The following is a 13,943-nucleotide window of genomic DNA, read 5'->3' as shown; positions in this document are numbered from 1 at the left end:
GTTCAACATTTTGGCAAATTTGCCTATTGTCATAATCTCATAGGAGTAGGTTCATTACCGTTAATTGTTGGTGCGTGTTGTTGTCTGCAGGGCAGAGACAGAGCTGCTCAGTGAACAGATACACAATCCAACAACTCAAAATTGCTCTTGTGGACAAGTTGTGACCTGCACATTCACCACGCTATGAAATAATGTAACATTACAACACATGAAGCAACTTCTGCGAACTACTTGCGCTTTTGAAATCATTCCACCCAGAAGCCATGTCTGGAATGTAGTTCTGGTTACGCATTCCATTCCATTCCATTGTCCGCCGCATTATCCGGAGTCGGGTCGCGGGGGCAGCAGTCGGAGCAGGGATCCCCAGAAGTCTGGTTACGCATTTGCCTTAAAAACAACTCTGATCTCGTAATGTTACATTATGATTTCATAGCGTGGTAAATATGCAGTTTGCGTTTTGGAGTTGTTAGATTGTGTATTTGATGAGTTTTGAGTGACAGGGGACCTGCACCGATCACCTCCATTGTGTTAGCTGAGCAGCTCATGTCTCTGCCCCGCCCATCTCAAAACAACATGCACCGATAATTAAAGGTAAAGAACCTACTGCTATGACTATAGGGATCATGGTAATGGGCAAATTTGCCAAAATGTTGAACTATCCTTTTCAGAAGCACATTGACTAAAATTTTGAGCTGGTCCTAAAGGATGCTAACCGCTGTACGGTACAAATATAAATGCCTTTGAAGTTCACTTTAGTTTTATATTTCAGGTGTAGATAGATTGTCTGTTCATTATTGAAATTTAAATTATTGCACCTCATTAAAATTTTAATATTTCCATTGTTTCACACCCAGTGTGTATAGAGATGGTTTATTTGTATGCAGAGTAATTTGGGTCTAATTTCAGCGCAGCGTTCTAATGTGCTCTGTTTAATTTTGTATGTGCCTTCAGAGTGCTAAATCTATGCATGCAAGCTGTTTTGAAAAGGATCAAGTTGAATTTATAATTAAGCTGTCAGTATTTTAGATATATTTTTAAATTTTAAATTGTTTTACAAGGGATAAACTCTTTTCTACAATACACTTTTCCTAATAAGGATCAAAGAAACTTTATACAAACAATGCCTCAAGAGATGTATAATGATGTTTTTTTTATGAACAAACTGTTGACTGAACACAAATAAAGACGTGTTAATAAGAGCAGAAAATATCTGTGGTTTTTGGTGTCGCTCGTTAATTTCGAGGACTCTTCATCTCTTAGGTCCAATCCCGTCCACACAGTGAAGACAGGTCACTCCCTGTGGCCTCACTGAAAAATTGCCGCTCCCACAGTCATTTAGATGCTAATGATGGTTTGAAAAACGATCCATTCAAGCTCAAAACACCGAACAAACTGGGATGAAACTGTTATGTATTTTAGATACACTTCCAGTAGGTATGGGAAAACGATGGCTCTTTAGCTCACGCTGATGCTCATGCTAAAGAGTCCGCAGGGAGGAGTTTATGCAATGTTTATAGGAGTTTTGTGATGGGTGCTGGTCTTCCTAATCTGAGTTGTTAATGGCCTGTTCCTTCCTGTCAGATAGAGAGGTAAAAGATATCACTCTCCCTGCAAGTCTCAGGAGAAATGACTATTTGAAGCGATGTTCACCCATGCAAGAAGAGCAGCCCTGCAACTGGCAGCTTTAGCTGGATGCACAGGGGCATCTCCATAGAAACAATCTCCTTACTGTAAACATGTTTACAAATTCATGCTGTATAGAAATATGAGGACATCAATCATGACAGCTTCCCTCTTTTCCATTATATTACAGATATCTGTCCAGCCAGCTTTTACTGACGATCAGCCACTGACACATCTATGTCTAATTTTAAATTGTCATAGTCGGACATTTCCCCTACTTTCAGACAGACCTCGGTGGAAAGTTGTACTCAGTTGGAAGTTGTTTTTCCCAGCAGATGGCTTCAAACTCTTTAAGTATCATTTCCCTGTGGTGCGCTTAAGTGCAGTTTTTATATGCCTGCACTGCCCCTCTACAATTCAGAGGGAAACATTCCTTAAACTCCACTACATTTATCTTGCAGCTGATTTTCTGATGAAGAATTTACATGAAAACATGACACACAATTCAAATCACCGTTTAGCGTTTTGTGAGCCCTTACAGACAGACAGTGTCTAAGTTAATACGTTGCACGTCTTTCAGCTGCTCCACCAAAGAGATAATCACTCGCAACCTTGTCGACGGTTTAATTAAAGAAGCTTTTCACTCTAAAGAGGTGAAATTATCCAATAATTCACGGAATAAATATCCAAGGTTAAAGAAAAGCCAAAAAGTTAAGAACTCAAAATTGTATCAAAACAAATTTGAAGGGGACTGGACAAGAAAGAGCTGAAACTCTCCCCATCTCTAGCAGCTGCACAAGTAAAACGCTGCTTAAACATGAATGAAACAAAATATATTTTTTTGGATTATGAATAATCTACCTCTTCAGACAGAAAGAGTGAAGAGTAAAGTCAGCGACTAGTGTTCCACCATTGCGTCCATGTTGCCCAGTGTTTGGAGCTGCTCTCCCCCTGTTATGCTAAAGCCGGCCCCCTCCCCTACAGAGAGAGACAGACAGGAGGGGTCGAAGCTGCAGGAGGCCTTGGTGTAACTTAACTTCCTGCATCAAAGGATAAAATATGCCCTCTCTTACTTTGTCCATTTAGTTGCTGGAGGGATCCGGCGCCTGTGTGTGCAGTGGGATTAGCTGCACTATTGTATCTCTGCTTTGAACCTCACTAGGTGGTGCCAGAGGGTGTGAACTAATGGAGCCTCGCAAAGAGATCTGCTGCATTTTTTAAACCTCTATTTACACAGGGTAGGTTTGCTGGGCATGAGTGCACTTTTCAGGAACGCCCAGCTTCACACCCACACACACACACACACAAACAGAGCTACAGTGATACAAAGTCACACCTGGGAGCTGTCAAGTGTAGGCGCACACACCTCTGTTGAGGACCAGTGAACAGACAAACAAGAGAAAGTGGTCATTATACATGCATTTCCACCATCAAGTCCTTTTTTTGTGTCACCTCTCTTGACTGGTACAGGAGTTTGGTGCAGCAACTCTCCAGTTACAAACACACACACACACAGTCAGTCAGGTTGCAGCTTTAAACCATCTGCAACCTGACTGTGGAAAAACCTCTTAAAACCTCTGTGATGATAGAAAAAAAAAAAGAAAGAATCCAGGTTGTGCATACTTTCTTGTTTTATTAATATGCTCTGTACTCACACCAAAGTCACATGTATTTTTCAACATTTTTAGATGGGTCCTGAGTTGCATCATGTCCTGGAAAACATCCTTTTGGATCTATTTTACAGCCTCTACTATTATTTGTCCTAATGAAATATTAATATTCATAGGTGAGATGAGTTTGTGATTTGGGCGGTGAGGAGGTTACCTGGCTGCGATCTGTGTCTTTCCTGCTCCTACTGACTAACAGCTGGATTACCTCGTGGATAATCCATTAAAAAATTGTAATAAATGGTGATACATCAGGACAGTAGTCATTACTGAAATTGCTGGCACAAAAGATAAAAGAATAAGTTACCTCAAAGTTTTTAATAAATTCGAACAATGACCAATTGATTTGAGCAAAAAGACCTCCACTGCAAAGCAATTTGGCTTTTTCATTTTTTCACTTTTGCAGGAGAGCTGGGTTTAGCTTTCTGTTCAGGCACCTTGAGACAGGACAAACACGGAAACTCATTCAGGCAAATATTAACGTTGTGTATCAGAGCTTTCCAGAAAGTCTTTTTCCCGTAGATCAGCACCATGGCGCTGACGGTGGTGTAGATGGCCGTGAAGCAGAAGGTGAGCGTGAGGATGTTCTCGTGGTTCACAGCCATCTGGTAGTTCACGTACAGGTCGACCACGAGAAAGAGCGCGAAGACGGCCACCAGGGACAAGGCCATCTTAATCACCCTCATCTGAGAGCCCAGCTTGGGGGCGTGGGCTCCGTTGGTGCTGGCTTTCATGTGACGCAGATGGATGCCCAAGTGGATGGAGATGGAGATGCAGCATTTGGCCATGAGAAAACCTGGGAGAACGTCAGCCAGGAGCAGGTAAATGATTTCGTAAACCTGGCCGGAGGTGGTGTCAGGCATCAGAACCCCACAGTCTCTGTTCACACTGGTGTCGTTGTACGTGTGGAACACCACCAGCATGGGCATGCAGGTGCCCAGGCCACAGAGAAGGATGAGGAAAACCGCTAAGGTCACGTGCTTGAGGATGATGGCCTGGATCTGCGTGTAGCAGCGGTTGGGTGTGCTCACCAGCTTGGTGCTGTAGTAGAAAGTCAGGAAGCCGGTGTCCCACATGATGGTGAACTTGAGGCTGTAGACGACCAGAAGCAAGACGGTGTAGAACATCTGAGCGATGCGACACGTGGTGTCCACCTCATCCATGGTCATCCAGAAGTAAGAGAGCAGCTGGTGAGCCACGTTGGCCACAGACAGAGCCACTATGATGGTCTCACTGGGACTCCACTGTTTCTTCTCTCTGTAGTTCAACAGACTCCTCAGGAGGATGTATGTGTTAAAGAAGACAGTGGTGACACTAAACAGACCTGTCAGTACCCACAGCGCCACTTTATTTGCCCCCAACATAATGCTAATCGTTTACCCTGTACACATTGGCAGTGTAAACTTTTATGAGAAAAACTTAATCTTTCTACCTCTGTGCAGCACTCAGCAGTCTGTGTGGGGCTCTGAAGTGTTTTGTTTTGGCTGTGTTCAAAGAGATGACAAGAAGGCAGAAAATTATGCACACACACTCCAAACCAGACGATTCTTCATTTCCACCACAGAATGGAATCAGTCACAGTTTGTCACTGGGGCCTAGGGGAAAACATTCACACATTTAGCTTTTTGCAATGTGTAAAACAAATCCAAATATTCTCAATTAAAATATTCTATTATGGCTCCAATACATTTGAATTCTGCAGTTCAGGTGGCCGTACGCAAGGAGCAGCTGAGTTAAGAAGGTTAGAGCGATTAATAAAGAAACATCTTCCGTCTTTACCTCAAAGCTCCCCCGGGTCGGACCAGGCTTTTTATCACTCTCAATCCCACTCAAGCTTCCTGCTTACATTCTGTCTGCCTGCTCGTCTTCACAATACGTTGTCTGACTCAATACCTTTGTTTGCAGCTGAGGAATCCTTTGTTTTGTTTATCCAAGCTTTAAGCCTAGCCTGGAGTTGTCTGCCGGATGCACACAGCAAGGTGAAGTCCTTGGATTTAAATGTTTCTTGACTGGGATTTATATATAAGCATTAGATATGATTTGCATCAGTGCAGACCGCAGGTGGAGGTGGAGGTGTATTTGCATTGACATGATGTGGGCAGGATATGTGCTCATTATGGATCTCCAGTGACTTTACTGTATGTTGATCAGTGCAGTGTGACACATGCAAATGGCTGTTCCTGCTTGGTCACGAATTTACAAACACCAAACCACACACACACACACCTATTTACCAGATAAGAAAAGCAAATCACCTTTGAATCACCTTCAGCAGCCTGGTTGTAGTAATGTAACACCTTATCACTGTAGTTTGTGCCGCGGGGGACGCTAACTTTGTCAACAGATGTCATGACTCTGACTTAAATTATATTACACTCCTTTGTCTGATTTACCTACACAACTATCCCGTCAAAACAAGGTTTTATAAACTAATCTAATATGGCTTCATGAATAATACTTTAATTTAAATGCAGCCTGTTAATGTTGTGATTAGCCAATTTTATAACAAACGAGTAAGAACCAAATTGTATGCCCAGATTTTTTTGCCTTTTTGGACAATAGCATGAAACAATCTCTTTTTTATGCAAAAAGCTCTTTGAATCTGGATGTGAAGGCAAACTCTGCAGTGGGAGCCCTTCAAATAATTACTCTGCTAATGCTGTTAAAAGTTCTGCCTTCTAAGAAACTTATTAAAAGAAGAGATTATATGGTTTCCGACTGAGGTTCTCAGACAAGTATTTGTAATTAATTATTGTGTCTATTGGCCCAGTTCAAGCATGGATCAAAGGATGTGTTAGCACATAAAACAGGCTTTTGTTCACAGAGAGCTGGTGCTTCAGATGGATGCGAACTTTGAAGCAAAAAGAAAGATTCAGACATGGATCTGTACACACAGAAAATGTGACTAGTTTTAATTTGTCTTTATGTGACACTTATCTTTTGTGTATGTGTGTGTGTGTGTGTGTGTGTGTGTGTGTGTGTGTGTGTGTGTGTGTGTGTGTGTGTGTGTGTGTGTGTGTGTGTGTGTGTGTGTGTGTGTGTGTGTGTGTGTGCGCTCTCACTGTAAAAGAAACACAACAACAACAACAACAAAAACCTCACTGTTTAGAAATAAGTGAATTTTATATGTTAAATTTATTTCCAGGGGCCCAACAAACCTCCACCACTTCTAGCAGCTCCTATCAATTCAACACAAATACACCTTTTGAAGATAGGTCCAGGCCAACTGAGGCTCTTTTGAAGCGAGGCGGGGGCCGCAGGCACAGTGCTGACTCTGGCTGCTGAGGGTGGCAGCTGCAGGTTGGTGCCTCAACTATGAGCCACTCCTCTATTAACTCCTTTACTGGCTGCTTTGCAAAAGCTGGAGCAATGCACCGCACAAACGAGGCAATTTTGCAGCGTGTTGTTCTGCAAATGGCAAATTTTCCAGGAGGCAAACTCACATGAAATTCAAAATTGACTTCACTGTTTCCAGATATTGTGACTCGGGAGCAGCTCTGGGTTTGAATTTGTATTGATCCAATTACACAAGAGAAAAATATCCAGTCTCCTCGCTGCGAGACACCAAAACAAGATCTGCTTGTCTGGCCATGTTTATGCAAAAAAAGATCAGACTTCTAAATCAAAGTTTTGCACCAAGTTTATTTTTTAATGATCTCTCCAAACACTCAAACATAACTACCCTTTCCAATTAAATTCTATTTGAACCTTTGGCCATGTAAATAATGTGACAGTTTAAATTCTGAGTGTGGGAAACATGTTTCTAATGTTTTTCTATTGTGTATCCGTTGTTTCATGGAGCCAGGACACAAATATCCAAACAGACGACATCCATCAGTTCTCCCATTGTAGAATAATGTTTTTAATTTAAATATTTAATATATCAAAAGGAATCAAATTATTCTGCTATGCATCATAGAAAAGAATTAAATAAAAATATGTAATTCAGCTATATACATGTACACATTGCTTTAGCTAAATTAGGTTAGTAATGTTAACAAACCTGTTCTTGTTCACAACAGTGATGTACTGTACCACAGTGCAACCTGAAAATCAGCCATTTGCTCACGTTTGTCCAAGGGCTCGGGTTAGATTCCCCCAATATGTACACTATATACCAGTTATACATATATACCATTGTTCTGCAGTTAAATATATGATACTGTACCATTTGTCACAAATATACTGTACATTCTTTACAAAGTATTTTCTCTTCAAAATAAAAGTCTTTTCTTCAGAGGGTGTTTGATACGGAAGATACAGAATCAAACTATACCCAAGTAAACAGTTAATGGATTTGCACTTATATAGCACTTTTTTAGTTGCTTTACATTCACAGTCACTCTCACACACACACACACACACACACACACACACACACACACACACACACACACACATTCATACAGCGCTAGTAGCTATATTGCGCTTGGTATGGCATTCACACACTGATGATACATCAGGGGGAAGTGTGGTCTATCTTAGCCACATGTGAACCAGCGAGCCTCTGGTCAGTGAACAACCTGCTCTACCTCCTGAGCAACAGCCAATCGTCTTTCTTTCTTTCATGCTCCTGGATTGTGGCTACACAGGGTATCCATACTTATGGTCGTATTGAAGAGGAGCAGGATTCTGTCCTGATGTCCTGTTACTCCCGCCTGTGTAGACGGAACCACGTCCAGATTCATGGATACTGGGCAGGTGGTTCCCCATCGTGTAGTGCACCCCTGGGTGGGTGCGGTAGCCCATCACTGAGCGGAGGCTGGAGGCCCTGCTGGAGGGGCGGCTCTCTGGGGCCGGGGCGTCTTCCCTGAGGAGACAGAAATACATTTTTGTTTATATATATATACATATATTTTAGGGGCTTTTCCGCCTTTAATGTACAGGACAGTTGAGAGAGACAGGAAATGGGAGGCAGAGAGAGGGGGAATGACACGCAGGACAGGGCCGCTCTGCGCGGACTCGAACCATAAATACATTTTTAATCTTCCTGAAAAAAATTGAGAATATTTTGGAGTCGTGGTTGATGAAGTTTGGCAAATATCAGAATTTTATCACAAAAACTGAATTTTCTAGAACATTTTGAATTCTGCTCTCATGGGAACAACTGCAGTCAATGTAAGAGCGACATTTTTAAACATCAGATTTTCTGTTGTGAAGCAAAACACTTCAAATCGTTAAAAACAAATCACCAGCATTTCCATGCTGTCATGATGCAATTTATGTTTTATCAGATTTTTGTTTAGTTACCAGAATTTCTGACATTTTGACCATTTTTGAAATCTTGACAGCTGTTGCCCAGACAGTGACTCCCTGAGTCGATATATGAAGCTACACAGTAGGTCTCACTACCAGACAATTAGCTCAGGGAGTTAGGAGCTGGTTCTTGGTGTCAGAGGATGTGGGTTCAAGACCCAACAGAGGGAATTGATGGTAACACATCAAAATACCAGATGGTCTTTGTTAAACAACTGTACAAAATCTTAGAGTCATGGTAGATGATGTTTGACAAATACATATCAGAATTTCACCTTAAAAACTGAATTTTCTCTTTACACTGGTTTCAAATCTGCCTGCATGACAATGAATGGCTTACTCAATTTGTGAAGCCACTGTTGAGCTGCTACTTGCCAATTAGCTCAGTGTGATAGACAATGGTCTTTGGATCCAGAAGTTGCAGGTTTGATCCTCAACTGGTACACTGCGCAGCAGCTATAATGTTAGTTTGTAACTGTTTCCAACACTGATGCACCTTATCTCATTTGCGACCTCTTTCTGATAGCGGCGCTTATGGCAACAGCAGACCAGGAGCCAGATGAGAAGCAGGAGGAGGAGGAGGAGCAGGAAGGCCCCTATCACTGCTCCAGCGATGACACCCGCCCTGTTGGTGGCTAAAACAGAGGACATGGTGGTTTAAGATCAAACAGATGCTGCTCTTATTCTTTACAGTTATGCTTTCCAGTTTCCTCAAAAGGCTTCCACGTGATTTTGCCACTTGCATCACACTCAAACCATGCAGATTTCGATTTAACCTCCTTTGAAAAAAAAAAAAAAAAAAAAAAAAAACCATGCAGAAGCAAAATAAAAAGGTTATTTTAGTATATAAAAACATAAGAGTAAAATTAGATGGTGATATAATAGACTTACGGTTGTATGCATGCAGTACATATTTACACTGTGCACTGCCAACAGCATTTTTCGCCTCACACATGTAAGTTCCAGTGTAGCTGTCGGTATGGTTACTTATCAAAAGCTCCCCAGTCTGTTGGTCTGAATGAAAGAGGAGAGCATTCAGCGCAAGTATATTACACAAATACAGCACCATGAATGTGTTTTGGATGATTATAGAAAGGCCTTTTTGTCCGATAGACTGCTTCCTTACTATTGGTTGCAGTGGCTGGTATTGCACCTCCGCTCTCTCTGATCCATGTGTAAGAGAGAGGAGTAGATCCCTTAGAGGATTTGCAGCGGAGGGAGACTGTGCCGCCTCTCTCCTCACCACCTTCCACCCAACACTTTGGCTTTGATGGGGGAACTAGAGAGAGGAAATAAAGAAACACATGGCACACAAAAACTTCCTTTTTTTGAGAGTAATGTGTCAGTGCTCTGGCTCAGGGGGAGTTATGGGTGTGAAGGACCAGAACAAGTCTGGGGCCGGCTAGAGGGAAAGGTGTGATCACTGACTGTGAGGGAGGAGAAAAACGACAAAGAAATCAGACATTCCTTCTGAATGACAGCAACGGTTTGAGAGAGGACCGAAAGTGTGCTGAGAAAATGAACAAGTAAAACCAGTATTAAGGAATTCCTCCTCACCCATCACCACCAGAGTGACTTTTCGTGTATCAACACCCGGTGCTTTCTTGACTTTACACTGGTAGGTAGCTGTGTCTGAGAGCCTCACGTCGGCGATGGCAATGGAAGCGTCTCCCATGTTGGGATCTCCTGTGAAGCGGAGCCTTTTGGAGAGGCTGCTGCTCCCGTAGTAGTACGTCTGCCCCCCTGTATATGATAAGAGCTGAGATGCAAAGACAGCATTCAGTGATCTTCAAAGCAGATTTCTGCAGAGCCGAGAGGCAAAAGATAGCCCGCCCCCCTCTGAATGAATCCATGCTAAAGTTGACCTTGTGCCTCTGTCCTCTCAAACACCTACCAGTGTGTCTCTCTGCGTCATGTCTGGGCTGACGTTGAACCACTCCACATCCAGCTCTCCGTTGTCTCCTGAGGCGGGGGTGAAGGTGCATCCCAGGTTGACTGTGTCCCACTCAGGTTTTTGAATGGTTTGTGGCCCTGAGGAAGTTATCTGCAACGCCTCTGACACATCTGATGGGCCAGAACATTTTTTTGGTCAGATCTCATAATAGAGGCGACAGTTCATCCTCCCTCTGACTTTCAGAATCATCCACCGTGGCCAAAAGACAAAACATGAAAAAAATAATTTCTCTCTCAATGCATTAATATTTTTTTTCCCACTTAATGACATTCAAGCTCTGGGCCTGTGCTCATAAACAGTCTCAGAGTGGAGTAAGCCTGCTGATCTGTGTCTAATTGGCCTCTTAAGTCAAACTGAAGATTTGAGCGTTTGGAGCTGAAATAAGAGTAAAAGTGGTATTTTGGTTGAAATGAGTTAGGTATTAATTTAAAAACTCTCCGGCGTCATTAATTGTCAGAAATGTATTGGTAAATGACGATGAAAACTGAATAGATGAGCAGACATGAAAAACATACTTGACAAGTGGCACAAACCCTGCTGACTCACTGTTTATGGCTGAATTAATTATTCCTGATAGCTTGTCGTTTATAGAAAGGACGCGATGCTAATTATTATTATGCAGAAGCACTTTTCCACAGATCTGAGTTATTTATCTTGATAATGTAGTCATTCAATTTTTTAGATGTTTAACCCTCACTAAATATCCAAATGGAGCATGTGGATAAATCAAATCAGCTTCTCATCATTAAATCAACTAGAACGCTGTGAAAGCACTTTAATGCTGCCGCGACAAAACAAAGTATGTCAGAGGTATTTATGAAAGCGTGTAAACCGCAGATGTGATGAAGGGAGTCTGAAAAAAGCTCACATTAGTCACTCAAATGTTTACACTGTGAAAGCCCTCCTGGGCAAAGCACTGTGATCTACAGAAGACGTGTTTTGTATGTGCAGAGGCAGCTAAGCTAACTTGCCAAGTGAACACAGCCACTAAGCTTAATACAAAGAGCTGCAAATATTCAAATCTTGTGCACCTCCTCAGCAGCACAGACAGCGCGCTCGGTTACACTTTGCATTCAAGAAAGTCACACTACAAGAATCAAAGAATCAATCAAATCTTTAAACACGAGCAACAACAGCACCAAACCACTGATCTGATGATGGTGCAAAATGAAGAGTTGAGAGGTTTCAGCAGGATGAGAGTTTTGCAGGTAGGCTACTTACATGTGTACTTTCTTTCCTCTACATTGCATTTGCTTTCACTTTTGTATTTTATGCTGTTTGTCTATACAACTGAGCCTAATTATCCCAATAGTCTAGTAGGAAGGAGGGGTCCCAATGTCCCCGAGACAAACATTTTTGAAACATGGTTTTTAAGGACCCTTAAGGTGTCTACTTAAGATTTTTGCTTGTTGTCAACTAATGTCCCATGGGGGTTTTTTGGCGACCATTTTGAATTTATGTCCGCACGAATGGTGAAAACATGGAATGAGTGACAAAGCTAAACATGTGGGAGTGACCAGTTTAGAATTCTTAGAATGACAGGTTTGTCACTCATTCCATGAATGCACAATCCTTACAAGTTGTACCTCGTTGGAAAGGTGACATCAGGCTTTCCATCAGTCTAAAAGGCAACACCAACCGGAATTATTAAAAGGGAGAAATTATGGACTGAAAAAACATTTCCGAACTTTTTTTGAGTAATTTATACTAAAATACTACTCAGAGTTCATTTTTCTCTGATAAAGAGTGGTTTTATCATCCCAGTGACCTTTCCATTTAATTCCTGGTGTCAAAATGATCAGAAAAAGTGTGTTCATTTGTCTTTGTATGATGTCTGGTTTAGGAGTTGTGAAAATTGGCGTTTTCGCCATTGGTGCGGACATAAATTCAAAATGTTGACCTGGACAACAAGCAAAAATCTTAAGTAGACACCTTAACGGTCCTTAAAAACCATGTTTCAAAAATGTTTGTCTCGGGGACATCGGGACCCCTCCTTCCTACTCGACAATGGAGACAATAGAATTTCTCAAGGTCTTATATTTTTACAAATAGAAACGCCATTTAACCCTTATCAACGGCAAAAGAGATATGGATATGTTGGATATATACATATGTAATATATATCCTATGTGTGTGTGTGTGTGTGTGCGGCGTGCGGGTGTACGTGTGTGCTACATGGTTCACTGAGTATCTGCTATGCAGTTCACTCAGTGAACTCACTCAGATGGTTGTCACAGAGCCTGTCAGGCGGGCTGGGCTATCGCATGAATAACTGATCCAGGAACCACCCAGAAAAAAACAAAACACCTGTTCTGTGAGTGATCGCATCCTCTCCACTTTGCATGTTTAGCATATTGAAATCAGATAAAAGAACAGTGAAGGTGCAAATGAGGTCAAATCAGAGTAGTGTCAGGCGTTATAGTTGATTTGGCCTGCGATACGAACTAAGACTCACCTGTCCCCAGCTGGGTTGTTAACAGCAACAGCACAGCCAGTTTAAGCTTCACCACTGCCACTACCGGCTCCATTATGACCCTGAGAGCAAATATAACATGAGGTGAGGAAATTACTCTCATAACGTCCTCTCAGCAACTGTCTGATATACAGTATATACTGTATACATTTTTTTGTCTCTTATTTGATTTCATACTGGTGAAGAGTTCTGTGACAGCATAGTTGTCATCCACCTTCCTCAATACAGTCATATTAAATCTAACATGCACCCTGGAATGGATGAATATCAATGGGAAACAAAAAGTACTCACACAAACTGTTTCTGTCCTCAGCCCACACTGATAATTTAATGGAGTTCTGTAGAGCAATAAAGAAGTAAAGGGAGAAATAAAGTAGCTCTGACAAACCTTCAAATGAAGAAATAATCCAAAGTATGTGCTTCAAGCCCAGTCAGTGTTTCAGTACTGGTAAAGCTAGCTTATTTACCTCTCAGGTGAAACTCGGAAGCAGTAAGGGTGGCCCCACCCTCTCAGTCCATAGTGCAACTCTATAGGCCACTCCTTAACATGTCAAACCTAATGCAGTATCATGAAAGAAAGGTTTCGGCCTTAGAAACTTGTGTCTGTTGGTTGGGAACATGTTTTTATTTATTAAAAATAAGAATCAGAAATCAGAAGAATATGCTTTTCTTGGTCTTATTCTGATACAAAGTCTTTTACATATTGAAAAAAGGAATCAGAAATCAGAAGAATATGCTTTTCTTGGTTCAGCTGTGGAGATAGTTTACATATTAAAAATAAGCATCAGAAATCAGAAAATAAGATTGCATTTGTCTGTACTGGTGGAACATGTTTTTACATGTCCAAAATAAGAATCAGGAAAATAGTTTCCATGGGCTCAAACTGTGGTAAACATGTTCCCTAATCACATGAACGGTACCCGATGACAGAGATTAATGATTAACTTCTCTGTGTTATAGTTAAATAACT

The 13,943-nt window shown here is 41.6% G+C and overlaps 2 protein-coding genes across 3 annotated transcripts; both read right to left on the bottom strand.

Moving 5' to 3' along the window:
- Positions 1-3,565: 3,565 nt before the first annotated feature.
- tas2r202 (taste receptor, type 2, member 202) lies at positions 3,566-4,654 on the bottom strand. Its single transcript, XM_085788214.1, has one exon. The coding sequence runs from the start codon at positions 4,652-4,654 to the stop codon at positions 3,677-3,679; it is 978 nt and encodes a 325-aa protein (XP_085644340.1). The 3' UTR covers positions 3,566-3,676.
- A 3,189-nt stretch (positions 4,655-7,843) lies between these two features.
- Positions 7,844-13,466, bottom strand: vsig8b (V-set and immunoglobulin domain containing 8b). 2 transcript variants are annotated; one of them, XM_085788212.1, is made up of 8 exons: positions 13,362-13,466; positions 12,956-13,035; positions 10,441-10,610; positions 10,104-10,305; positions 9,673-9,825; positions 9,438-9,560; positions 9,043-9,181; positions 7,844-8,100 (listed from the first exon to the last, which is right to left on the bottom strand). In XM_085788212.1, exons 2-8 carry the CDS (start codon positions 13,026-13,028, stop codon positions 7,875-7,877), a joined length of 1,086 nt encoding a protein of 361 aa, XP_085644338.1. In that variant the 5' UTR covers positions 13,029-13,035; positions 13,362-13,466; the 3' UTR covers positions 7,844-7,874. The 2 variants fall into 2 exon arrangements, with proteins under 2 accessions (XP_085644338.1, XP_085644339.1); XM_085788213.1 differs by having other exon boundaries at positions 10,104-10,289.
- Between the last annotated feature and the right edge of the window lie 477 nt (positions 13,467-13,943).

This window comes from Trachurus japonicus, chromosome 9, assembly GCF_045865225.1.
Source record: "Trachurus japonicus isolate A0001 chromosome 9, Traja_1.0".
In the NCBI taxonomy this organism is placed as follows: domain Eukaryota; kingdom Metazoa; phylum Chordata; class Actinopteri; order Carangiformes; family Carangidae; genus Trachurus; species Trachurus japonicus.
Note: the sequence above shows the minus strand (reverse complement) of the source record. Positions and strands in the feature narration are given on the sequence as shown.